The sequence below is a fragment of the Apium graveolens genome, chromosome 3 (genome assembly GCF_009905375.1).
Source record: "Apium graveolens cultivar Ventura chromosome 3, ASM990537v1, whole genome shotgun sequence".
NCBI classification, from domain to species: Eukaryota; Viridiplantae; Streptophyta; class Magnoliopsida; order Apiales; family Apiaceae; genus Apium; species Apium graveolens.
Genome location: NC_133649.1, coordinates 71,705,820 through 71,733,815, shown reverse-complemented (window position 1 = coordinate 71,733,815; position 27,996 = coordinate 71,705,820). Strand labels below are relative to the sequence as shown.

The 27,996-nt window shown below is 35.1% G+C and overlaps 1 protein-coding gene and 1 long non-coding RNA gene across 2 annotated transcripts; both read right to left on the bottom strand.

Annotated features, from left to right (window-relative positions):
* Positions 1-22,839: 22,839 nt before the first annotated feature.
* LOC141710768 (uncharacterized) lies at positions 22,840-23,614 on the bottom strand. Its single transcript, XR_012571051.1, has 2 exons — positions 23,415-23,614; positions 22,840-23,271 (listed from the first exon to the last, which is right to left on the bottom strand). It is a non-coding gene; the product is annotated as an uncharacterized LOC141710768 (long non-coding RNA).
* A 359-nt stretch (positions 23,615-23,973) lies between these two features.
* Positions 23,974-27,099, bottom strand: LOC141712419 (mediator of RNA polymerase II transcription subunit 10b-like). Its single transcript, XM_074515350.1, has 5 exons — positions 26,775-27,099; positions 26,083-26,163; positions 25,890-25,992; positions 25,115-25,204; positions 23,974-24,401 (listed from the first exon to the last, which is right to left on the bottom strand). Exons 1-5 carry the CDS (start codon positions 26,999-27,001, stop codon positions 24,330-24,332), a joined length of 573 nt encoding a protein of 190 aa, XP_074371451.1. The 5' UTR covers positions 27,002-27,099; the 3' UTR covers positions 23,974-24,329.
* Between the last annotated feature and the right edge of the window lie 897 nt (positions 27,100-27,996).

Here is a 27,996-nt window from a genome sequence, read left to right as displayed (position 1 = left end):
CATCCGTTGAAAGGTACTTCAGTTTTATCCGTTGACGGATAAAAAATTCCAGAAATATATTTGTCTTTCAACGGATAATGATTATCCGTTGATAGAGCAATTTTGACTTTCAACGGATAGGGAACATCCGTTGATGGAATAAACTATGTTAAAAGTCAAATTTGTTCTTAGCAACTAATATATTTCAGGCTTCAATTCAAATTGCAATAAAGACATGGATTTTAAGAATAATTAAGCATACCTAGCTCACTCACCAATCTTGTGAATGTTGATTCATCAAGTGGCTTGGTAAATATGTCAGCAATTTGTTGTTCACTTGGAACAAAATGTAGTTCCACTGTACCATTCATGACATGCTCCCTAATGAAGTGGTACTTGATATCAATGTGCTTGGTCCTTGAGTGCTGCACAGGATTCTCTGTTATGGCTATGGCACTTGTGTTGTCACAAAAGATAGGAATTCTATCAACATGAAGTCCATAGTCAAGGAGTTGGTTCCTCATCCATAACACTTGAGAACAGCAACTTCCAGCAGCAATGTATTCAGCCTCAGCTGTAGAAGTAGAGACTGAATTTTGCTTTTTGCTAAACCATGATACAAGCTTGTTTCCCAGGAATTGGCAGGAGCCTGTTGTACTTTTCCTATCTATTCTGCAACCTGCATAGTCTGCATCTGAATAACCAATTAGATCAAAGCCAGATTCTCTAGGATACCAAATACCTAAATTTGGTGTACCCTTGAGATATCTGAAAATCCTTTTGATAGCAATTAAGTGAGACTCCCTAGGATCAGCTTGGAATCTAGCACATAGACATGTAGCAAACATTATATCTGGTCTGCTAGCAGTTAAATATAGAAGTGAACCAACCATGCCTCTATAACTTGTAATATCCACAGACCTTTCAGTCTTATTTAATTCAAGTTTGGTGGCAGTGGCCATAGGAGTTTTTGCAGATGAACATTCCATTAGGTCAAACTTCTTTAAAAGATCATAAATATATTTAGTTTGACTAATGAAAATTCCATCACTAACTTGTTTAACTTGTAAACCAAGAAAATAAGTTAGTTCTCCCATTAGGCTCATTTCATAATTACTTTGCATTAGCTTAGCAAACTTTTTGCAAAGTTTGTCATCTTTAGAGCCAAATATTATGTCATCTACATAAATTTGAACAAGTATACTAGAGCCATTAACATCCCTAAAGAAGAGAGTTTTATCAACAGTACCTCTAGTGAAGTGATTCTCCAAAAGAAATTTTGATAAGGTTTCATACCAGGCTCTAGGTGCTTGCTTCAGTCCATAGAGTGCTTTCAACAGATAATACACATAGTCTGGAAAATTTGGATCTTCAAATCCTGGAGGTTGACTTACATAGACTTCTTCCTCTAATTTCCCATTTAGAAATGCACTCCTGACATCCATTTGATAGACTTTGAAATTGGCATGGGCTGCATGGGCTAGAAATATTCTGATGGCTTCAAGTCTTGCAACAGGAGCATATGTTTCATCAAAATCTATTCCCTCTTGCTGAGAATAGCCTTTAGCAACCAGTCTGGCTTTATTCCTTATGATAATGCCATTTTCATCCATCTTGTTTCTGAATACCCACTTTGTGTCAATAGGACTCTTGTTCTTTGGTTTGGGTACCAGCTTCCATACTTGGTTTCTCTCAAATTGGTTCAGCTCTTCCTGCATAGCTAATATCCAATCTGGATCCAATAGAGCTTCTTCCACTTTCTTAGGTTCCTCCTGAGACAGAAAGCTACTATACAGACATTCATCTTGAGTGGCTTTTCTTGTTTGCACTTTAGATGATGCATCACCAATGATCAGTTCAAAGGGATGATTCTTGGTCCATTTCCTTTGTGGTGGAAGATGTGCTCTAGATGAGGAGGCCTCAGTATTGTCATGATGTGAGACAGAGTGTTGACTAGTTGAAACTCCCCCTGAGTTGCTGGTCCTTTGCGGGGAACTTGGAGTTCTATCAACTGATGATGTAAATCGATTATCCGTTGATGAACCATGATCAACGGATGCTTCATTTTGTACTTCAACGGATGATGCACTATGTCTTTCAACGGATACTGCATTATTTTGTGCATTATCCAAGGGCATGTTTTGAATCCCTTTTGAAGTGTCATCTCCATCAGTCTCCTCTTCACTATCATCACAATATATCTCAATGTTGTCAAATTTGAGTCTTTCATTATGTCCCTCATCTGTTAGTCCATCAATCTTTTTATCATCAAACACAACATGCACAGATTCCATAACAATGTTGGTTCTTAGATTGTAGACCCTATAAGATTTTCCAGCTGAGTAACCAACAAATATCCCTTCATCAGCCTTTGCATCAAACTTCCCTTTATGGTCAGATTGATTCCTCAGTATAAAGCATTTACATCCAAAGACATGAAGAAAGTTTAGAGTTGGTTTTCTTCTCTTGAACAACTGATAAGGAGTCATGCCTTTAGCTTGATTGATCAAAGAAATATTCTGAGTGAAGCAGGCACAATTAACAGCTTCAGCCCAGAAATATGTTGGTAACTTTGATTCTTCAAGCATTGTTCTTGCTGCTTCAATTAAAGATCTGTTCTTTCTTTCAACAACCCCATTTTGCTGAGGTGTTCTTGGAGCTGAGAACTCATGCATTATTCCATTTTCTTCACAGAACAGCCTTAATGTCAAATTTTTGAATTCAGTTCCATTGTCACTCCTGATATTTCTAACCTTCAAGTTAGGATGATTGTTGACTTGCCTGATGTGATTGATAATGATTTCACTTGCTTCATCCTTTGATCCAAGAAAATAGACCCATGAGAACTTTGAGAAATCATCTACAATCACTAAGCAATATCTTTTTCTTGCAATAGACAATATATTGACTGGTCCAAACAAATCCATATGTAGCAGCTGTAATGGTTCATCAATTGTTGTTTCAAGCTTCTTTTTGAATGATGCTTTCCTTTGTTTGCCTTTCTGACAAGCATCACACAAACCATCCCTTGAGAATTCAACTAGAGGGATTCCTCTAACTAAGTCCTTTTTGACTAGATCATTCATTGTCTTGAAATTCAAGTGGGATAGCTTCTTGTGCCATAGCCAACTTTCACCTGAGCTTGCTTTGCTGAAGAGACAAGTAATGGATTCTGCATCTGTAGAGTTGAAGTCAGCTATGTACACATTTCCTTTTCTAACTCCAGTTAGAACCACTTTGTTGTCTTTCTTACTAGTGACAACACAGGCTTCAGAATTGAAGGAAACTGTATTCCCTCTATCACATAGTTGACTGATGCTCAGTAAATTGTGCTTGAGACCATCAACTAATGCAACTTCATTAATGATGACATTCCTTGTTGAAATCAAGCCATATCCCATAGTAAACCCTTTGATGTCATCTCCAAAGGTTATGCTAGGGCCAGCTCTCTCCTTGAACTCTGTGAGCAGGGAGAAATCTCCTGTCATGTGTCTTGAACAACCACTGTCCAAGTACCATAGATTTCTTTCATTTCCCTGCACACCATAAAATCAATCAATTTGATTTTGGTACCCAAGTTTCCTTGGGTCCATTCTTGTTAGCCTTTCTCCTAGACTTCATTCCTCCTGCATCTTTAGACTTAGGTGAGTTTGAGTCAACCTTGGTCTTAGATGTAGTTGGTTGAGGTGTAGGGTTAGTCACAGAATCATTTAGCACATTTGTAAAGTTATTAGGCATTGATTGTGCAAACATGTTATTCCATATGGGCATATTGTATGGCATTTGAGGCATACTACATGCAGCAAGATAAGGATTGTTAAAATATGGCATGTTTACAAAATGTGCATAAGGATTTTGTTGAGACATAACAGGCATAGCATGCAGAGGTGATGCAGACATATTAGGCATAGAGGAGGGTACAGTTATGGGTGTCTTCTTAATGGATTTACAATTAGCAGATAGATGATTAACACTACTACAATGCACACAGCTTTTTCTAGGAGCATACCTATCAGGTGTGTAATTGTTGTGTTTATTAATTCCTACCTTCCCATTTCTGTTGGATTTTCTTTTAGATTCCTTTTTATCCTCAACCATCTTGAGCCTATTATTTAACTGTTCTAAGGTCATGTGCCCTACATTCACCTTACTGACATCTTTGGATGTGCTTGCTTCTTCTTTGACAAAGTTCTTTGAAGTTGAACCAAACTTTTTGTTGAGTTTCTTTAGATTCTCTCTTTTAGAAACATCTGCCTGCTTTAATTGAGGAACCTTCAACGGATGCTCCTTTTCTTCCTTCAACGGATAACTTTCATCATCCGTTGATTCCACATCCGTTGACAGCCCATCAATTAATTCCAGTTTCTTTTTATTTTTATCCCAGGCAGTTTCACAGAATGATTCAATTCCTTGGACCTTAGCAATTTGAGCACTTACATCCCTAGATGTCTTCCAGGCTTTGATCACCTCTTGCTCTTTCTCTAATTGATTGGAAAGTATTTCTACTTTCTTAACAGATTCAGCTAGTTCATTTTCAACAGATATACAATGCAACTTAGTTTTCTCTAGGTCAATCATCTTGTCTTCTAACAAAGCATTTCTATTACTTAAAAACAGATTGTTCTCTTTAATCCTACTATTTTCTTTAGCAAGAGATTTAAGAGATACACGCAAATGATACAATTCAGTAGACATGTCATTAAAAGCATCATTGCACTCTTCTTTAGTAAGCTGTGTTAAGTCAGTAGTGATTACCTGATTGCTTGATGAACTAACTTCATTTTCTTCAGAATCAGCCATGAGAGCAAGGTTGACATACTCCACATCTTCATCCTCTTCATCTTCATTAGCTGCCCAGTCCCTTTCTTGAGTAATGAAAGCCCTCTCCTTTTGCTTGAGTAGATCAAAATATTTCTTTTTGTAATCTACTTGTTCAAATTTCTTCTTTTCAGAAGTTGGCTTTCTGCACTCACCTGCAAAGTGTCCACTTATACCACAATTGAAACACTTGAACTTGGATTTGTCCACAGTGTTTTTGTGAGGTTTAGTGGCTCTAGTGTTTTTCTTGAATTTCATCTTTGCAAATCTTCTGGACAGAAATGCAAGATGCTCATCAATACCATCTGAGTCATCTTGGCTGGAGTTGTCTTCATTTTCAACAACTTGCTCTTTCCCCTTGCTTGATTCCTGATTTCTTATACCATCTTTGGAGTTTGATGTAGATCTCGCAGTTTCTTGTCTGCATTTCCTCTCATCTTCAGCTACCAATGCAACTGAACTTCCTTTCTTTCTCCCCTTCTCCAATACCTCATCCTGTTCCAGCTCTAGTTCATAAGTCTTCAAGATTCCATACAATCTTTCAAGAGTGAAGTCCTTATAATCTTGAGAGTTTCTTAAGGAGACAGTCATGGGTTTCCATTCCTTTGGCAAGGATCTTAAAAATTTAAGATTTGAATCCTTCACCTGGTACACTCTTCCATACAGCTTCAGTCCATTCAACAGCTTTTGGAACCTATTGAATGTTTCATTTAAAGATTCATTTTCTTCAAAATGAAAGTATTCATACTGTTGAATGAGAAGCTGCATTTTGTTTTCTTTCACTTGTTCTGTACCTTCACACAGTAGTTGAACTGTGTCCCAAACCTCTTTGGCAGTTGTGCAATTTATCACATTATCAAACATATCCATGTTAAGACCATTAAACAAAATGTTCATAGCCTTCTTATCCTTGTGGACTTCTTCTGTGTCTTCCATTGTCCATTCTGCTCTAGGTTTTGGAATGGATTGACCAACAGCAACTGTGGCCGTAGCAACTGTTGCTACTTTGTGGGGAATGTGAGGACCATTCTCAATGCAGTTTACATAACCTTCATCTTGGGAGAGTAGATGAAGGTGCATTTTCACCTTCCAATGGTGATAACTGTCTTTGTCAAGAACTGGGATCTTTACTCCAACATCCTTCTTACTCATCTTTGTTAGATTCCAAGATCTTTAAACTCTTTGTATGTCAAAAGCCTGCTCTGATACCAATTGTTATTACTAGAGGACTAACAATGAGATTTACAGAAGGGGGGTTGAATGTAAATCTCAAAACTTTTTCAAGTTTTGAGCAGTTTATGAAGGTTGTGTATTCAAGAAGAACAAGTGTGTGAATTGCTTTAAGCTTATGCAGACAGATATATATTCAAGCACAAATGTAAAGAACACAACAGACCTTAAAAACTTTTCTGGTGGATTTGTTGTTCCACCAGAGATGGTATTAGAAAATCTGTGATTAAACAATGTTGATCACAGCTACATCCTAGTACAAACTAGATGAATTTTCTCTCAATGTTTTTCTAAACAGCTCTGGAAAATCTCTCTTCTAATTACTAGCTTCTGCTTGGTTTATATATTACCAAGTGTACAAGTGAAGATCAATATAAAATACAATAATAAAATAAGATCTTCACTTGCTTCTTTTCCTGTTCACTCCAGTACTTTGTTGACTATTGCATCTTTGTACCAGAGAAGAACGGCTGCTTTTTCTGTTGATCCTGAAATTCGGCTACCACATCTCAGTTGTCTCCATCAACCCATGTGCCTCTGTCTGTAGGTACAACTACCTCTTATCAACGGCTAATCATCAGAGCATCCGTTGAAGCTTTCATCCGTTGATGCACTCATCCGTTGAAGGATGTTATCCGTTGAAGCTTTCATCCGTTGATGCACTCATCCGTTGATGACTTTACCCGTTGAAGCTTTAGAGACATCCGTTGAAGCTTAGCTTCTCATCCGTTGAAGGTCTTTAAGTCATCTGTTGATACCACTTCACTTATACAAAATTACAAGGCATGAAGTATTTACAATTGGCCTTCCTATCTGCATATCATCTAGTAGTCAACATGACTCATAGTTTCTCTCAACTTCTAAGAATTACATTTTAAATACAGAGACTGAAATATGCTACAACACTAAACTTATTTCTAAGTAAAGCTACACCATCAACGGATAGCCAAAGTGGTCTTATCCGATGAGGCTACAGACACTAAATTTCTACTTAAGTATTTTGTTAAACATATCATCAAGCTAATGCACATACATTCCTAACAGCTTCCGGTTGCCAGAACAGGTAGTGGTATTTATGAGTGAGCAAGCGCTTAGAAGGAAATCTGTAAAGATACAATGGGTTATCTGTCGGTTCCCAGCCGGAATCGATATTGTTTATTTAATAATATTTTGGGGTTGTAAGATATATTTTCTGATTGGTAGTTATAATCTTGTCTCATACTTTATCCTGTTTGATCCTGTTAGTAGTTAATCGGGGTTTATGCTTATTTAATTATTAGATTAAAGGTGTGTGGGTCCTCATTTCCTAACCCCGAGATTGAGGGCGTCACAAGTTGGTATCAGAGCTACAGGATCTAGTCCCTGAGACAAGTTAGGAATAAAAGGGGTATTTTGGGTATATTTATATCGTGAGAGAGTTCGACTCATATAGAGTTGAGTTAGACTATTAGGTATAGTCTAAGGAAAATGTATATTAGTTAAAGTGGAAACTAGAGATAGGGTGTGAGTTAGTTGGAAGCGTTATTTAACCCTAACATTGTTTCTTGGTTGCTGTTTTGTGTTTTCTCTCAGGATCCCAGTAGTGGTAGTGACTCAGATTCAGAGATTAGTTTAACCGGTACCCCAGTGGACCCCATTCCACCCTCTCCAGAGGAGCCTGTGTATGTTAGTTCAGACCCAGAGGAGGACCCTTCTAAGAGTAGTGAGATCCCTATGCAGATTTCACCCTTGAGGCCAGATTCAGAGACCCCTGCCCCTGAGCCAGAGTCTGAGATGCCTAAGACCGTACCTGTCAGTGTTGGTGGCAAGTTAGCCCAGGACCGAGACTTTGTTTACTCCCGTATTCCTGAGTTGGGAGCTTTGGTGGATAGGCTAGCCCGAGAGTCTAGGCGGAGTGCTTCAGTTATAGATGATGAGTGGCGAGTTCGGGTGAAGATGGTGGAGCAGGTTGCCAGGAGGAGATTGGATGAGGGACCATCCACTAGTGATGCTGATGCTGAGGCCCGGAGGCTGCATAAGATTATTCGCTGGATGTTGGTTGTGTTGAGAGAGATTCTGGATGATTAGACAGGACTGTTGGTTGAGCCCGTAGATTGTTGTTTTTCAGCGCCGGTAGGCTTTGGGATACTTGGTCAGATGCCGGGATCCCTTTTTCATTTATCTTGTTGTATTTCAGAACTATGTTGTAGCAGTAGTTGTTAGAAGTTAGGGGTAGATAGGGGGATATTTTCCAGTTTTTCCTCTGTTTAACCCTGCTATATATTGTACCTTATCTCAGAACTTGTGATAGCCAGACTTTTCTTTATGTACCCTTTGTTTAAATAAATCCATTATCTTGTTTTCCATTGTGCACCTTAAATATCTCATAAACTATTCTCAATATCATGTTTCCATACAACCATGTTTAAAATTCGTAATACCCTATTCTGTGCCATGATAAAACAACACTGATATGAGAATTATGTAGTAATAGGATTGCATGTGCAAAATTAGGTAAAGCTTAAAACCCGCAAAGGAGATTTTATAGAAAATGTTGTTATATATGCCATGCTATCCTATTTCTAAATAATTGCTCAATCAGGTTTGTAAGAAATGGCCAACTCACCAGATCACCAAGAAGAAGAAATTCCAACCCAAGACCCAGAAATAAACCCAGAAACCACCATGATGAGCAGACTTGCTCAGCTTTTGCAACAACTTGTGGCCCCTAAAGTTGGAAATTTTAAACACTTTCAATCCGTTCATCCCCCAGAGTTCTTAGGTTTTCCAGACCCGATTAAAGCTCAGTCGTGGTTAAGAGAAATGGAAAAAGCTTTTAAGTTAGCAGAAATTAAGGACGATAAGAAAGCTCAGTATGCGAGTTATTACCTTAAAGATGAAGCAAGTTTCTGGTGGGAATCTTCGAAAGCATTGTTGGAAGGAAAGGACCTAACATGGGAGAAGTTCACCGAGATGTTTCTGGAAAAGTATTTGCCAAGCTATATGCAAGATCAGTTGGAAATGAAATTTCTGGACCTTAGACAAGAGGATATGTCAATAGCGGAGTATGAAGTGAAGTTCTCAGAGTTGTCTAGATTCGTACCTGAGTATGTGAATACAGAGGCAAAGAAGGCTAAGAGGTTCCAACAGGGACTTAAGCCATGGATTATGAGCCAAGTAGCATTGTTGGAGATCAGGAATTATGCTGCCTTGGTTCAAAAGGCAATGATAATGGAAGGTGAGCGTGAAGCTGCGAGGAGAAAAAATGAAGGAAGAAAAAGGAAATTCGAAAGTTCGGAGCAAGGGCAAGGGAGTTCAAAATTTAGAGGGAAGTTTGGCAAGAATGGTGGAGGTCAGAACCAAAAGTTTCAGAAGTTTAAACCCGGTAACGGAGCTCAGAAGAACCGTTTCCAGAAAGCAGGACAACCGGGGAAGGATAGCAGACCCCAGATTCAAGAATGCAAGAATTGTGGAAAGAGACACCCAGGAAGGTGTAATAAGTTGGATGTGACATGTTTTAAGTGTAACCAGAAAGGGCATTATTCTTCAGAGTGTCCAAGTGGAGCAAGGAAGCCTGACTTGGCTTGTTTCAAGTGTGGTAAGGTGGGCCATATGGCCAGGAATTGCAAGGAGCTTGTTCAGAAGGCTAATGTTCTTAGGATTGCTGGACCGCCGTCTCTCCCAGCACCAACAGCTCAACCCAGAGCTAAAACCTTTAATATGACGATGAAGGATGCGGTGCAAGATATGGAGGTGGTAGCAGGTATGCTTGTTATTAACTTGGTAGAAGTAAAACTATTGATGGATTCTGGAGCAACTAGATCTTTTATCTCTAAAAGTATTATTGATAAGTTAAATTGTGTTGCGTACCCTCTGGAACCTAGTTTGATAATAGAGGTAGCAAATCAAGTGAGAGTTGTTGTTAATAAGTTTTGTCCTAATTGTGATGTGGCTATAGAAGGTCGGCACTTTTCTGCTGACTTAATTCCCTTTAAGTTAGGAGAGTTTGAGGTTATACTAGGAATGGACTGGTTGTCAAACCATGAAGCGTAGATAGAATGTAAAAGTAAGAAGGTGAAGTTAAGAACTAAGGATGGTGAAGAAGTGGTATTCAAAGGAAAGAAGCAAGAGAAGAAATTCCTAACGGCTATTGAGACGAGAAGATTAATACGTCAAGGATGCGAAGTTTATTTGGCTCATGTTACGGATGTGGAGAAAGAATTCGTAAGGATCGAGGATATTCCAGTAGTAAGAGATTTTCCAGATATATTTCCTGATGAATTGCCTGGACTACCTCCAGATAGAGAGATCGAGTTTACGATTGATGTGGCTCCTGGAACGGAACCGGTATCGAAAGCTCCCTATCGCATGACGCCAGTCGAGATGAAGGAATTGGCAGCTCAGTTACAAGAATTGTTGGATAAAGGAGTAATCCGACCGAGTGTATCCCCGTGGGGCGCACCGGTGTTGTTTGTAAAGAAAAAGGATGGAAGTATGAGGTTGTGCATTGATTATCGCGAATTGAATAAGTTCACGATTAAGAATAAGTACCCTCTACCGCGGATCGATGATTTGTTTGATCAGCTAAAAGGAGCTTCGTGTTTCTCCGAGATTATTTCAAGATCTGGGTATCATCAATTAAAGATCAAAACGGAAGATATACCCAAGACAGCGTTCCGAACGAGATATGGACACTACGAGTTTTTGGTAATGGAATTTGGTTTGACGAATGTGCCAGCCGCAGTTATGGATCTTATGAACAGAGTGTTCAAGCAATATTTGGATAAGTTCGTTATCGTGTTTATTGACGATATACTGATTTACTCCAAGATGGAAGAAGATCATAAGGAGCATTTGAGGATCTCCTTGGAAATTCTGAGGAAAGAGAAGGTGTATGCTAAGTTTTCGAAGTGTGAATTTTGGCTAAAGGAAGTGCAATTTCTTGGTCATGTAGTTAATAAAGAAGGAATCAAAGTGGACCCAGCCAATATAGAAGCTGTAATGAATTGGGAAAGACCCAAGACTCCTACGGAAGTCATAAGTTTTCTGGGATTAGCTGGATACTACAGGAGGTTTGTGCAAGATTTCTCTAAGATTATTGTACCATTAACGAAGTTGACAAGAAAGAACGAGAAGTTTGCATGGACGGAAAAGTGCGAGGAAAGTTTTCAAGAGTTAAAGAAGAGGTTGGTAACAGCCCCAATGTTAGTATTACCAGATGAAAAAGGGGAATTTGTGATATTCAGTGATGCTTCATATAATGGACTTGGATGTGTGTTAATGCAACACGGAAAGGTAATAGCATACGCGTCAAGGAAACTCAAGCCGCGCGAGCAAAAGTATCCAACGCATGATTTGGAATTGGCAGCAATTGTGTTTGCCCTTAAGATTTAGAGGCATTATTTATACGGAGAAAAGTGTGAGATTTTTACAGATCATAAGAGTTTAAAGTATATCTTCACTCAGAAGGAATTGAATATGAGACAAAGAAGGTGGTTGGAATTAATCAAAGATTATGATTGTTCGATAGACTATCATCCTGGAAAGGCAAATGTGGTAGTAGACGCTCTAAGTCGCAAGGAAAAGTTGAATATGTTAACGTCATCAGAAGAATTGATCAAGGATTTTGAAAAGATGGAAATAGAGGTGCAGACTCCAGAATTTGGAGATGAAGCTATATATGCAATGTCATTTCAACCCGAAATTTTGGAAAAGATTCGATGCTGTCAGGAGCAAGTGATGAATCGCGAAAAGGATAAGTTGACAGGAGAAGAAATTAAAATTCAAAAAAGGATGGAAAAGGAATATACTGTGTTAACTCACGTATTTGGATACCTAATGTTGAGGAACTAAAGCACGAGATTTTACAAGAGGCGCATAACTCGAGATTCTCAATTCACCCTGGAAGTACAAAAATGTACCAGGATTTAAAAGCAAGTTATTGGTGGCCAAATATGAAAAAGGAAATTGCGGAATGGATAAGTAAGTGTTATACATGTCAAAGAGTCAAAGCGGAACATCAAAGGCCAAGCGGATTGCTTCAACCACTGGATATACCAGAATGGAAATGGGAACATATAGCGATGGATTTCGTGGTAGGATTACCTAAAACCAATTTTAATCATGATGCGATTTGGGTGGTAATCGATCAATTGACAAAGTCAGCACACTTCTTGCCAATAAATGAAAGATTTTCGTTGGAAAAGTTGGTCAAATTGTATTTAGATGAGATTGTGATGCGTCATGGAGTCCCTGTATCTATCGTGTCTGATAGAGATCCAAGGTTTAACTCGAGATTTTGGAAACAATTCCATGATCATTTGGGAACTAAGCTGAAAATGAGTACGACATACCATCCGCAGAAAGACAGACAAAGTGAAAGGACAATTCAGACAATTGAAGATATGTTGCGAACCTGTGCAATAGATTTTAAAGGAAATTGGGACGATCATTTGCCATTGATTGAGTTTTCCTACAACAACAGTTATCACGCGAGTATTGGCATGCCGCCTTATAAAGCATTGTATGGAAGAAAATGTAGGTCCCCTACATATTGGGACGAAGTTGGTGAGCGCAAATTAATTGGCCCAGAGCTAGTTCAATAAATGAAGAAAAAGGTAGAAATGATACGAAAGAGATTAATTGCAGCTCAAGATCGACAAGCAAAGTACGCAAATCAAGAACGAAAAGATGTGCAATTCGAATCTGGAGACAAAGTCTCATTAAAAATATCTCCTTGGAAGGGTTTAACCCGATTCGGAAAGAAAGGGAAGTTGAATCCTAGGTATATTGGACCATTTGAAGTATTGCGACGAGTTGGGAAGGTGGCATATGAGTTGGCGCTACCTCTGCAAATACAACATCTGCACAATGTATTTCATGTATCTCTTCTGAAGAAGTATAATGCTCATGCGAGCCATGTGATCGAGTTGGAACCAGTAGAAATCTAACCAGATTTGTCTTACGTGGAACAACCAGTTCGAATTTTGGACCAAAAAGAGAAGACACTCAGGAATAAAGTTGTACCTCTAGTTAGAGTATTGTGGAGAAATCCGCTAGTCGAAGAATCGACTTGGGAATTAGAAAGCGAAATGAAAGAAAAGTATCCCCATCTATTTGCTTAGATTAGATTCTGGGGACAGAATCCTTTTAAGGAGGGTAGATTGTGATGACTGAGAATTTTGCGACGTAATTAAGTCAATAAAGTATGTTTTATGTGATGTGATCATAATTATGTGATTAAGTGGTGATTAATTATCTTTGTTGTATATTAGAATATAGGAGCGTAAGTAAAAGCGTTCCAATTTAAAGAGTCAGCTTAGGAGTTAAGCTGTGATGTCGGGCCGTCAGGTAGAACGAATCCCGTCCTAATAAGGATTTAAAGAATATAAAATGTGAAATATGTGTGATTGAGTGAAATGAATGTTTAAATAAAGTATTTCGTCCTAGTAACGTGTCGATCGATAATGTTAATGAGAAGCGTAATCGAAACGCTGAGCGTTGGGCCGTCAGGCTGAACGTGACCCGGTACGCGTAGAAAAGGATAAAGATTAAAGAAGGACAAATTCTCTGATCAGACCTGAGTTGTTATGTGTTCGTATATGTGTGATTGCTTGACTGTGTGCATGACTATGTGCTCTGTGATATTTTTATGAATTTAAAGGAAATATTTGATTTAAATAAAGGTTTATTTAACCTTCACGCATTTTTATAAAATTATCTGAGTAAGATAAAAACATGGGATTTATTCTGTTATTATCATAGTAGTCCTAGAGACTTTTTAAAAATGGTAGACAGATTTATTTGTGGGTCGTTGCATTTTAAATTGATTTTTATGTGCTAAAATGCTATTACTAGCACGAACTTGTGAAAATCATATAAAATCAACCGTTCGCTCAAAAGTTTATTATGAGTAATGGTTGGAAAGCTAATTTCGAGATCTACGTATTAAAATTGTCATTTGCAATAATTTTCGACATTCTGAGAGAGATATATTTTATATTTGATTTTTATTGTATTTGAGTAAAAAGAAAATGATTAATCAACATAAGAGGGGATTAGTTAATTACTAAAATGCCCCTGCCCTCTAAGCTTATATAAACTCATTTTCTCCTCCTTTCTTTTCCACCCCGGCCATTCTCTCTCATTCTCTTTTTCTCTCATCTCTCTCACTCTCGAAGCTCTCTCTTCTCTCTCTCTCTATTCCACTCGGTATATCGCTCTTCTTCACTTGATTTTTGTGGATTCTTCCATGGAAATTCATTCTTATTCTATATATGAGCTTTAATCCTATTGCATGCATAGTTTGATACTTGCATGTGGGTTGTGTGCGTGTGTGTAGGTTCGGCTATGCCGAATTGTTGCTTTATAAAAACAAGATGAAGTAAACTTGTGGTGATCATGTCTTGTATGTGTTTATTTTTGTGATTTTAAGAAATAATTGAAGGTTTTATGGTAGGATACCCTCGAATGAGGGCACCACCATGAGGCCACCGCCACCGGTGATAAATTCCGGTGAACCGATGGTGAGTAATGATGTAACCGCTGAACTCTACTACACCAAAACTTGTTCTTTTGACTATTGCATGTGTTAATATTGAAAAACCCGAATGGTTTTGGTTTTTGGAAGTTATTGATTTGATTTTTGTTAACTAAAGTGATTATGGGTTGATATTAGGATGATTTATGATTTAAGGATTAAGAAAAACATTTGCATATGTTGCTTCATGAAAACCCGAATGGGATCTTGGTTTTTAGAAGATCAAAAATGACTTTAGTAATGGTCATGACTTGATGATGTTCATCCTTGGAAATTAATGGTTAATTAGAGAGTTTGGGAAAATTAATTACTTAATGTTTGCATGCATATATCAATAAGGGTTATGTTCTTTTGTGATTTAAGTATGTTAATTGATAACAATGATTTTTATGATATTTGGACTTGTATGTGTGATTGGATGCTTGAGAAATCAAATTTAGGATTGCATGAGGAAGGTTTTGGTTCGACCTTGTGCTAATAAAAAGGAAAAATTGATTTTTGTGACTTGATTTTGGTATAATTTAAGTTTAACTAGGAAGAAATGAGATTGCATGTTGATTTAAAAGAGGAATTGATGATGCATGTCTTAGTTTGATTGTGATTGTGATTAAGGCTGAATGGTTTATAGTACTTAAAAGGGTCAAATCCTAATTTAAGTGCTTGAATTGATCATTAAGATTAATTAAGGATTGTATGTGAGATTTTTGCTTAATTTGCTATGTTTGGTTCGAATTAAGGTATAAAAGAAAAGGGATGATTGATTTGTGTTAACTGTGGTTGTCGTGTTGGTTTAAAGATGACTTTAGGGTCGATACTGTAAGTTTTGTCGTATAAGAATTTCAAGAGCTATGTGTACTAATATAAAGTATGATTTGACCTCCGAGATGAGATAAGGATGTTTATAAGTCGATGGTCGAGTATATAAAGGTGTAAAGGTTAAGAGTAAAATATATGACGTATGATGTGCTATGTGCTTATGTGTATAAGCTATATTCGTATACTCGAGTCAAGGGTATAATCGAGCTATCATATTGAGTGATCGTTCCGGGAACGAGAGTTGAGAACTGATTAAGATTTTGGTTTTTATTGTAGATTCGGAGCGTGAGGGCAGTCAGGCTAGGAAAGGAAAGGGTATACTAGGTGGCAGTAGTTCAACCTTCAGGAAAGCAAATTCAGGCAAGTAACTCTCATTACTTGTGAAATGGTTATAGAGAGGTTAATGTTCATACCATGTAGAGTATTGAACTGTTTAATTAATGAACCCCTGTTAATGACTTGAGATACCCTGTTTTTGATCTTGATAAACTGTTATTGATAAGCTTGCTGATTCAACCCTTTGGTAACTTGTCCTTTCCGTTCAAGTTATTTGTTAAACCATGAATTGTATTGAACCCTATAATTACCTTTGCAAACCCTTTTTAATGATACCTTACTTCTTGATCACCCTATTGATCCCTGAAACAGATGTTGATCCTTCTAATTTAAGTACCTTGTTATCCTTGATTCAAAATCCTTAAGAGTTGTTCCTTGTTTATCCTTGAATCACTCCCTTAACTTTGATTTCTTGAAATTTGACTTAAGAATGAATTTCGACTCGAAAGAGTCTGAATTATTTCATATTCTTGGTAATGATAAAATGAATTTTTAGAAAACCTATCTTTTTCCAACTCAAGGTTTTCCAAATGAAATCCTGATGGATTAGATTGGGACGTAAGAGGCTAGTGGGACTAGTCCAGTCATGGTAAGAGGCTAGCGGGGCTTGTTCAACTTAAGGATGAAATTATGTCAATTGGTACCTTAAAGACCGAATGGAGGTCGGTACGGGCTGATCACTCGTATTATAATGAAATGGAAAGATAAAGTGATCCAATCAAGGGTTATAATTGATTATTTAAAAGGAAACTGAAACCTTCTTTTCAGTAAATTGATTCTTGAAAATGAAAATGGTTTATATTGTTTTGAAAAGAGTTGATTGTGTTAATGTGAAGCTTAAAGCTCGAGAACCCTGATTTTAATCTGTTGATCGTATGATTGATTCCATATAGTGAAATACTGTTGTTTTCCTCTTTCTGAAAGATCTATTATGACCCTTTAATGATTTGTGATGAATATCGGCTTTCGTCCTGCGTTGAGCCTTGTTCCTTGAAAGCCCCACATTATCCTTCATAACATTTCCTTAACCCAAAAGCTGGAAATCTGCCACCTAGAACAAATAAAGTATAATGCCCTGAGTTCGGTAAAGTATATTGTGGATTTGATATTGTTGAACTGCTTTATAGTTACTTGCTGAGTTTTATACTCATATGTTTTGTTTTAATCTAACCATGGCAGTTAAGCAAGAAGATGGCCAGACTTAGGCGAACTGCTCGTAAGAGCGTACCTGGTGGTCCCTATCGTGTTGAGGGCTTCCAGTTGCCCGAGCAGGTAGTGGTATTTCTGAGTGAGCAAGCGCTTAGAAGGAAATCTGTAAAGATACAATGGGTTATCTGTCAGTTCCCAGCCGGAATCGATATTGTTATATTTAATAATATTTTGGGATTGTAAGTTATATTTTCTGATTGGTAGTTTTAATCTTGTCTCATACTTTATTCTGTTTGATCCTGTTAGTAGTTAATCGGGGTTTATACTTATTTAATTATTAGATTAAAGGTGTGTGGGTCCTCATTTTCTAACCCCGAGATTGGGGGCCTCACAGTTGATGGTGGTCATGTTGTCATTGTGTTTCCATTTTATTTTTTCTATTTTCGTTGATGTATTATTTTAGTTTTCTGTTCTTGCCATATAACATTATTTGCACTATATGAAAATTTTAATTTCTTTAAGCTTGAACTTTTTGGATATTATTTATTAAGTACTTTGAAAAGTAATATGGTAAACGGAAGTGACTAGATCATGGCATAATAAAAACAACAAGTCTGAAAGTGACCAGAACTAAGAAAAAAAGTCTGAACTGAATATGTAATGAAAACAAGTCTGGAAACATGAGAAACATTATTGATCATCCACAGAACCTCCCTCTGGGGTGGCATAGCCTCCCCTTCTCTTTCACTGCTCTACGGGGTTGCTGCCTTAGCTGTACAGGAGGATCGGGTTCCACTTCATTTTATCTGTTTTTTAGTATAAAGTAATTATTGTATTGTCAAAACAAAAACTATTGTACCTCATAAATGAAGTAGACATGCTACATACATTCACGTTCTACTTAATTTTTATACTGCTTTCAAACACATATAATTGATTTGTCAAATTATACAGTTTTTACAACTTTTGTTGCATTTGACAAGACTACTCATTTACTTTGTTGCATTTTGCATGTGGCTTCCTAGAAATGGCATGCCCTTACAAAATTGCAGTTGTAAAGTGACATTGATACAAGTAACTTTATTTAATTTCATCTGTAAAAAGTGAAAACTTTTATCAAATAGTTATCTTTTCCTCTTTATTTCATTTATATGATTTCATTTGTCATTATTTTTTTTCGTGTCTCCTTCCACTTGAACCTTTTCAGTGTTTGTCTCAAAATTATTGAAAATGCTTGTATGTGCCTTATACTGTGTATTCACGGGATACTTAACTCATTTACTGATAAGGGTCTATAAATTAAAACATACACGGCCATAAGTCATATTATTTTTCTTTTGCAATTGCATAAGTTACAAACCATTTATACTACACTTCAATAGATTCAGTACATTAAACATATTTAAGAAACTTTCGGCCTGTAAGTCAAATTCAGTGAAGAATAAAAGTTCAAGTATCACGACAATGGGATGACTATAGCAATAACAACGTAGCGTCTCGAGGTTTGCAGATGATACTTGTTGATGAATATGTAAGATGCTTTAAAAACTTAATCTTGTCAATCACCAAAGTCATTTATATGGTTCTCATAAATTTATTCATGGGTCCGTATAGTGCAACCGTATGCATGCATGGATATCGTTTGGGGATGTAGGTCGTTTTCATGGTCGAATTGTCGAAGGTCAAACTTATGATATTTCAAATTTTCTTGTGACACTCTACGAGAGCAATTATAAATGTGTCAAAGGGGACATGCACATTCTCATTTGTTATTTAACTCAAATTACCTGAAGTTCCCGACACTTATGAAGATGTATTTAACTTTGTTGATCTTTCAACAATTGATTAGGTTCACTTCCAAAATGATCACTGCGTTGGTAATCATTGTACTCCATTTTCATTGAACCTTTTCGTATTACATTTCGTTATATATTACATTTTCTTCTTTTTTGGGTTGTAGATGTGGTTGGATTAATTGTTGACCGAGGAAATGTACAACAAGTTACAAATAGTAAGAAATGTACAACGAAGGTCTTTGGAAATGGTTATTGGTGATGAAATGTAAGAAAAACAAGTTAAATCCATCATAGTGCAAAGATTTTTCAAAATATGTATTCCATTTCCTCAAAATTGCTACTATATTGCAATAACAAAGTTAAAGTTGTCTTTTTGGAAGCAAATGTTGTACCAGTTAATAGGGAGTTGAACTTCGCTACTCTGCAACGTCTACACCCATATACCATCACCATTTCCGGATACAAAATTAACCTTGATACTGATACCAGCGAGACCTGGCTAACCGATGCACCTTCAACCAGGTTTTACGTTAATCGTCAGAGTGCGGAAGACAGTGAGTTACGATGTAGATTTAGGGTTAACAATACACCTCTTGTGTGGACATAAATTATTGGTGACCCATGATCATGGTGATGTTGAACCTCGATCGCATCATGTTGACGAGAATCATTGTGTTCTTATTTGACGGCATGCAAATTTCCATTTCGCAATTTCATATTCTATATATGCATTATTTTTCCATTATGTATTTTCTTTTTGCACTTATGCATTCTAGATCTATATTAGTTGTATCTTTCTTTATTGTAATGTTATTATCATTAATAGTTGCGTGCTAATTTCAATTTTGTGTTGAATTACTGTTTTGTATTAGTTCTTTCTTAGTTTATCATTAATTTATACTACCATTTTTGGGTAGTCAAAACTCATAAATTTTTAATTTATTTATTTTAAAAATATAAAGTAATCAAAGTACTACTACACGGAAAGAAGTTTTTACAAAAAAAAAAATTACAACTACATTTGAAAAACCCGTGAAAATGTGTCTTCATCAAAAAAATGCGCACTCGACTCGTAAGATACCCTTTTTGAAGTTATGAAAGTCATATATATATATATATATAATTTTTTCGATTAAAATAAAAAAAATACGTATGAAAAATAGGTTTATATCACTATCCAACAAAAAAAATTAGACCAAAATAATTTTTCTTTAATTCAATATAAGAGTTCAAAACATGTCTTTCACCATGATTTCTTATCTCGTAAAAAACTGCACAAGGCACAAACGAAGGGGGAGGGAAAGAAAAAATAATTCCTGGAACGCCAATACTTCCGGGTGTCAATGACACCAGAAATAGTGGCGTTCTGTGTCATTTTTGTCCAATTCTGAACACATGTGCCACAAAAATGAATTTTTTATTCAAACGTCCTAAAAAAGGGACGGAGCCAAAATTATATGTCTCGTTGTTCGATGAACCAACTTTTTAAAAACATAATTATATATCTCGTTGTTCGATAAACCAACTTTCTAAAAACTAAGATTTGTTAGGCCAAATAATCAGAATATATTGTCTTACGTTTGTTTCCTACTATACAGTACATGTCGAAGTTATAGCCTATTGGGGTGTATCAACAAGTGAAATGGCTTGATAGATAATAGAACATATTAAACATAATAAGGAACCCATAAGAAAATAGTATTTTTCTACCTATAGATTACCTACAAAATTAAGTGTCAATAACTAATCTGACATATATATACAATTTTTTGATTAAAATAAAAAAATACGTACTGAAAAATAGGTTTATATCACTATCCAACAAAAAAAATAGACCAAAATATTTTTTCTTTAATTCAATATAAGAGTTCAAAATATGTCTTTCTCCATGATTTCTTATCTCGTAAAAAACTGCACAAAGCACAAACGAAGGGGGGGAAGAAAAAAAATTCCTGGAACGCCACTACTTCCGGGTGTCAATGACACCAAAAATAGTGGCGTTCTGTGTCATTTTTTGTCCAATTCTGAACACATGTGCCATAAAAAAATTTTTTTTATTCAAACGTCCCAAAAAAGGGACAGGAGCCGAAATTATATATCTCGTTGTTCGATGAACCAACTTTCTAAAAATGAAATTATATATCTCGTTGTTCGATGAACCAACTTTTCTAAAAACTAAGATTGTTAGGCCAAAAAATCAGAATATATTGTCTTACGTTTGTTTCCTGCTATACAGTACATGTAAAAGCTATAGCCTATTGGGGTGTATCAACAAGTGAAATGGCTTGATAGATAAAAGAACATATTAAACATAATAAGGAATCATAAGAAAAGAGTGTTTTTCTACCTATAGATTACCTACAATGTCAATAACTCATGTGGCATATATGCTACAAAGACCATTTATATTTTCTAGGATCACATAAAACACACTACTGCACATAAATCGTAATTGTAATGATACTAATGTTTTTTTATGTTAAACAGTACAAGATCATGTTCGGATCTTCTTATACCACCATAAAATTTTAGATGGACTAGTTACTTAACATACTATTAGAGCTCGTTCCGAGTCCTCCCACCCCATTTATATAATTTAAGTATTTGTTACTGGTTTGGGTATTGGAATTGATTGTATTTATTGTTATCAATCGTAGCGAAAATATCATGTTCGGGTCTTCTTGTACTTAAAATTTTAGATAGATTGGTTACTTAACATTTTATATACTTAGGTTCAACATGATCCATAACTATGTTCATGTTTTATGTTTCTCTATTGAACCTTAGTAGTTCTCGCGGTTCTCATTTATTACTCCAAACCAGGATCAAATGAAAGTGAAAAATTACGAGAACCAGATGGTCACAGAAAATGTATGAAAGCCAAATAGGTTCAATATTATACATAACTATATTCATGTATATTTTATGTATCTTGTTGAACCTTAGTAGTTCTCGCGGTTCTCATTTATTAATTCAAACCAGGATCAAATGAAAGTTGAAAAATTGCGAGAACCAGATGATCACATAAAATTTATGAAAGCCAAATGTTCCCGAACATTGCTAAGCCATGCGTTAATTGTTGGCATTGTTGTTTTCAAGCATCGAAGTCAAAGGTTTCAGCTACCAAATGCATTTGAATTCATTTTTAGGGTTCAAATGCATGTGTGCAGTGAGTGTCTCATTCACTGTCCTCTAAATTGTTCAATTTTTGTGTTTCCAGTCACTAACAAAGATTAATACAAACTAACAAGTTGAGCTGCCAAAGTTAATCAAAGAACAATTAAATCACTAACAAAAACAACTGAAATCACTACTAATATGGAGCATCAATAGAATGAAATCTTTGATCACAGTCTCAAAATTGGCATATATGAATGTAATTAGAAGTAAAAGTAATTACCTAGTATTACTTGTTTGTCTCTGAAATACTCAGATCTCGTTAGGCTTGCTCAGGCTTAAGATAATATCTATATAAATTAAAACATGGTTGAGTGAAAAATATATGTAAAATATGCTTTCTCTTTTTTTTAATCTCAATCAAACTAATTGCAACATCGATAATAATAACATATTTAAGGAGTACTAATTTATTAATGTTCTGAAATCTAAAGATTTCTTTTTCATTTCAAATTTTATACGTTTGCATCCTCATTCGAAGCATATTAAAAATAAACCAAAACCAGTTTATAATTTGTGTTTTTAAAATGAGATTGGAAATAATAAACACAAAATAATATTTGATTTCGATAAATTTTTTGAAAACTTGGTCTGAGATATACCTCCCTGAAATACAGTTTACATTTATACCTTTAATTTGTTTTATTATAAAATAAACTGCCCGTGTTTGACAAGATTCTCAGTGAGAAAAATGTTAAGACCATGACCATAATCAGTTTGAAGTATAATTATAAGCAAAAAGTAATTAAGATGATCAGTGATAGAGCAATGAAGATAATCAGTAGCGCAGAAATCCCATTAACCCATCACTGGTTATAAAGTGTCATGTTAGACCACCAAAAGTGTCACTCTAAAATTATACTTTGCTAATTTAACGCTTACCTGATGAAAATTTCTACAAAGGAAGAGTGAACTATTTTGATGTCCTGAAATCTATCTTTATTCATCATCAATAGTATAGTTTTGTTGAAATTTAAAAAAATGACAGCGGAGGGGGAGAGATTGTGAAAAAAGAGAAGGGAAACAAGAACAAGCATTCATAATCTGATTTATGAACCACAGCTAGTACCATGTGGCCAAGATTCTTACATTATAAAATATACTAGTAGCTAAATAAAAGATAAACTCCATGTTGAAATTTAAATTTGCACAATCTTATAAACAAGCTGCTAACTGCCTTGACTCCATTTCTTGAACACAAACCAAACTAGGCATGAAACTGAATTCCTTCCCCAGAAATAAGAGGTGTGCTTAGCAACCTTAGGTCCTTTTGTTTTGGAATCGTAGACTAACAATGTCTTTTCTCTAACAAACAAAATTTCATCACCATTTTTATGCAAAGTTATGCCACAACGTTAGGTGTGGCGTTTATATCGTCTGTATCCTTCACCGTTGCATTAAGTGGGCAAACCTTTTTGGTGCATCTCCATTTAGTTACAGAATAGAACAGCCCTACAAAATTAGATTCTACAAATCAGTTGATGCAAAAGGTTTTAGATGAGCGAAGCTTTAAAATTATGTTTCTTACATAGACCACAGTGGTAAAAATAGTTCTGATGGGGGGGCGGGCCAGAGAGAGAGAGAGAGAGATGTACCGCAAACTTGTGCAAGAACAAGGAAGCCAATATTTATGGAAGCCATGGCTCATTGCTGCTTGAATCTCATAACCTAGTTTTGGTTCTGGACAGAAACAAAGTGAATGTAGTCTGGTCAAGGAGATTATCTATAGTGGGAAATCATATTCATACATAGATAATGATGTATTGCTCTGTGACTAATACATGGACATTTTACTACATACCTCGTTAAAGTCTTTTTAAGTTTACTTTGGAATGAATCTTTCTGGGATCAGACTTTTTATTTATGGTCTACATTCCACATATTCTACGTTTACAAGACGTTATCCCATTTCATTTTATCATAAGCGAAGGTTTTTTTATTTCAATCTAATCTAAATAAAGTCAATTTCACAACGAAAGATATTTTTAGTACTGTATTCAAAACCAATAAAATATTTAAATGTTATTATTGATATTTTTTTTAAAAAAAAACTAGAGAAGATTATGTACATTGCACGAGTTGTCTCGATATGTAAGTAGTACCCCAAGTACGGATCGAACACAATTTTTAATGATCTTACGAGGCTTCCATATCTCTGTCTCAAACTTGAAAGAAATGCTTTTTTACATTTACAATTGTATTTATACAGAGACTACTGGGTTGAGTTGGAGTAGAATTTGACTCTATGTTAAGCACTGGAGCTGAATGAGATAACAACTTGGACACTGAATTCCCAACATGTAATTGCCTCTGTTGTCATTTTTGTCAAATCTGGAACAATTCTATATTTGTAGAACATGAACAATCAGCTTATACTTCTACCAAAATTAGTCAAAAAAAAAACTTAAACTTCTAATGCACAATAGATCTCCAACATAAATCATAGAATTCAGAACTCCTGTGCTTTAAGATACAACTGCATGTTCCTACATGATAGAACTTGCTGACATTTACATCTCTGGTTTGACCTTAACATCTCCATTTGGCAGAATGCTTTGTGCTTGGGCAAGCCGTTTCGCTTCCTGCATAAGCCAAAAACTCAGCTTAAGTTGTGCATACTTCATTTCAGACAATCAAAAAACACAAATGTACGTATCTCACGTTGAAGATTTTCCGGAAAAAATATTGGTTTTTTACACATCGAAATTTAGACTACATAAACTGGCAAGAAAGAACAAGTGAAGATGCCCTTCGCACGAACCACATGAACCACTATAGCCAATTGTCCGTGTACTATCCAGCTACTTTAAAATATTCAAGTATATGAGCACAACAAACTAAATATTACTTTTGATGAGTGCACATCGCACATAACAAGGTCCATATGATATAAATATACTATTGTGGTTTATTCCAGAGTCCAACTAATTAGATAGAGTTGATATGAAAGTATATACATAGTACTTGAAGATAACTATGGACATCAATATTGCTAAAAACGGTCTGATACATGACTATACAGATACATATTGAGAACACAATATACATAAGCACAATATATATTAACCTTTTGAAACATAAACTACATTTGGTATAAGGATGAGAAGGGGACATATTTTGAGAAGGGAATTAACCAAGTGATTAGTAATTACAATCTTTTAAACTAATTAAAATAAATTTTCATTTACGAAACATATAATCATTCTGAATTCTTCCGAAATATTTAACATTCTGAACATAAATTTACTGTTATACCCATAAAAAAAATGAAAGTACTTGCAACAGAAAAACTCACGGCTGCAGAAGCAGAACGCATTTCTCGATAAGATTCCACTTCATCAGGAAATGTTTGGTCCAGTTCCTCAAGAAGATGCTTTCTCAAACTCTGCGCAGATCATAGTCAACAATGAACATTATTTCCAAATTACTTGAAACCCTAATGTTAGATAAATTAATGGACAAAAATGAACTGCAGAAATCTCAACAAAATAATAACAAACCGAGATAAACTCAGTATCATGAGAATCTAATCAAAAAATATAACTGAACTAATAAGTAACTAAAGCTTAAGTTCTAATAACCAAAACAAATTAATTAAAATAGTTTAGGGAACCAATTGATTAATAATGACACCAATTTTTTTGGAGTTGTTCATGCAACTTACACAAGTGGAGAAGCATTAAAAACACTAATTTAATTCCTAGATTAGACATCAAAACATCCTCATCCAACAACAAAATTGCTCCTATAGGTGTATAACAATTGGATAGTTAATTTATTTTGCAATACATAAATAAAATTATTAAATAAGTCCATATTACAAAATTTCAGAATCAAGAAGATTCGCAGAACAGGTAAACTACCTTGTACAGGATCAAATGTGTAAAATAGGTTTGTTTGTCTGTAATAGGAGCTAGTGAATTATATAATATTCTAACCAATTTTTAATTTAATTTATATTCATTAAGGTGATACAACACTCTGTTCCCATGAGCTGGGCTAATAGGCGAATGTCAACAAGTGGATACTGACAACTAGCATAGTCCATAGAACAGTGGACAAATAGATACCTTGAACGCATCGGCCTTGCCTTTGGTAATCTGATTTTTAGCAATACAGCTATTCAAAACATCCCTTGTATATTCATCGGGATTCTTCCCATCATCAATCAAACTATCAAAAAATAAATATAAAAGTCTATTTATTAGTAATTATACTAAAAACAACCAAAACAAAATGGAATATCGAACAAAAGCAACTTACTTTAGGACTTCCATGGGAATCTCAACGTTACAATTTTCAGACAATTTCGACATGTTATCAAGTTCCAAAACAAGGCTATTTCTGCAATAAATGCACCAATTCATTTAATAATAGCAAGTAAGAAGCAAACAAACGCGAGAAACAACAAAGCCTAAATACTACAGTTGAAGTCCAATACAAAAACGGTTAACATATACGTGTCCAGTTAGATTAATTAGAAAAAAACAATATTAATTTACTTTTTGGACCGATTCTATGTACAATGTCATTTCGAAGAAACAAAGACCCCAATCTTTACATATATCAAAAAATGAAAATAGTGTGGGTTGATAATCTTTCCAAGATCAAGTAACTAATAACCTATGTCCAGAAAACAATTTATAAACCACACGAAGCACTCCTGGTAGCTCAACAGAGATCAATGACACACTAGATCATACTATATTATTTTCGTTTCTCCATGTAACAACATAGGGTTTACATTCGAGTACTATGAATTCACCACAATTCTTCTGCAACATCAGTTCCAATTCCTAATTAAGTTCAATTCCATAATTCAGTGTTTATGTTTAATTACACTAATTCAATTCATATTTCATAATAACAATTAAAATAAAAAAAAAGGTAAAAGCTAGGGTTTAATTCGATACAAAAAGGTGAATAGATATATAAAAGATAGATAGAATACATACAAGCGCTGGAGCAGAGGAAGTTGAGAGGCGACGTTGAAGGAAGAAACGGTGAGATAGAGCTGGTGAAGCATTCCAAGTGTTTTTTGTATGGAATTAATAACTTGATCTAGCTTCTCTTTTGGATCGTTTGATGATGTTGTTGTTGTTTCCATCGCTGTTGCGTCACTCGTTGTGGATGATACGACTCCGTTTGGTCCTGCTGTTCCTCCGCCGTGGAGTGCTTCCATTTTTTCCGACGTGGCTTCAACAATATTAACTTGGGCGATTTATTCCAAGCCCTTTTAGACTTGTTGATCTGGGAACCCAATATTATTATGTTCAAATTATAATTATTTAAGATCACGCCGATGATAACGATATTTAAATTTGCATTGCAAAGTTTTTATTAATAAAAATATATGAATATTTAAAAAATCTAAATACGGATATAAAAAATTTGAAGCGAATAATTCAAACTCCTATTTGAACCTCAATGAATTTACTTATATATTAATCTGTATAGAAATATTTTCTGCCAAAAAAGTATGTTAATATATTATTTATATTTTTAATTTTCAGAAATTCTTATACATCTCTTGGTTCAAATTTAGAAATTTTTATATATTTATGGGTTAAAGTTTTCGTAAAATATGCTGTTTAGAAATTTGTTAAATTATTTATAAGAAAATTTTGTTCAAATTTATTTGAGATAATTTTTATTGACATATTAAGTTATTTATGAGATTTTGAATATGATTAGAAATTAAAGGAACCCACATATTAAGAAACGTAATTTAAAAATTACAAAATAAGTCATTTAAAATAAAATATAAATAAAAACCCCACTATATATTTTCTTTTTCCGCCAAGTAAATTCCCATTTAACTTGTTTATTTTGCCATTACCCAAGTGTACACCATACATGGGAAACTATGTGATGGGATTTACGAATGTGTTAGGAGCATCAAAAAATAAAGAAAGCACTGGCTAAATCAGAAAATTATAGATATTGGAATAAAATAGAAGAAAATTTCATATCTAATGTGATACTAGTTTAAAATTCTCGTGTGATGCACGGATTATTTTTAATATAATATATATATATTTTTTGAATTTTATTTGAAGTAAGAATTTTAAATTATGAAACCTATTTATTTGAAATTTTAATGATACAATTTGATGATACTTATTAATATACACACATAGGTATATAAGTTAGTGATACTACAGCTTTAAACAATAA

What these genes read in the sequence shown, in the direction of transcription:
- LOC141712419 (XM_074515350.1), bottom strand. Translation starts at nt 27,001, where the DNA reads ATGGAAGCACTCCACGGCGGAGGAACAGCAGGACCAAACGGAGTCGTA. An exon ending in ATTCCCATGGAAGTCCTAAA is followed by an intron (nt 25,993 to 26,082) that starts GTAAGTTGCTTT and finishes ATTTTTTGATAG; the next exon opens with TTTGATTGATGATGGGAAGA. An exon ending in GCAAGGCCGATGCGTTCAAG is followed by an intron (nt 25,205 to 25,889) that starts GTATCTATTTGT and finishes TGATCTGCGCAG; the next exon opens with AGTTTGAGAAAGCATCTTCT.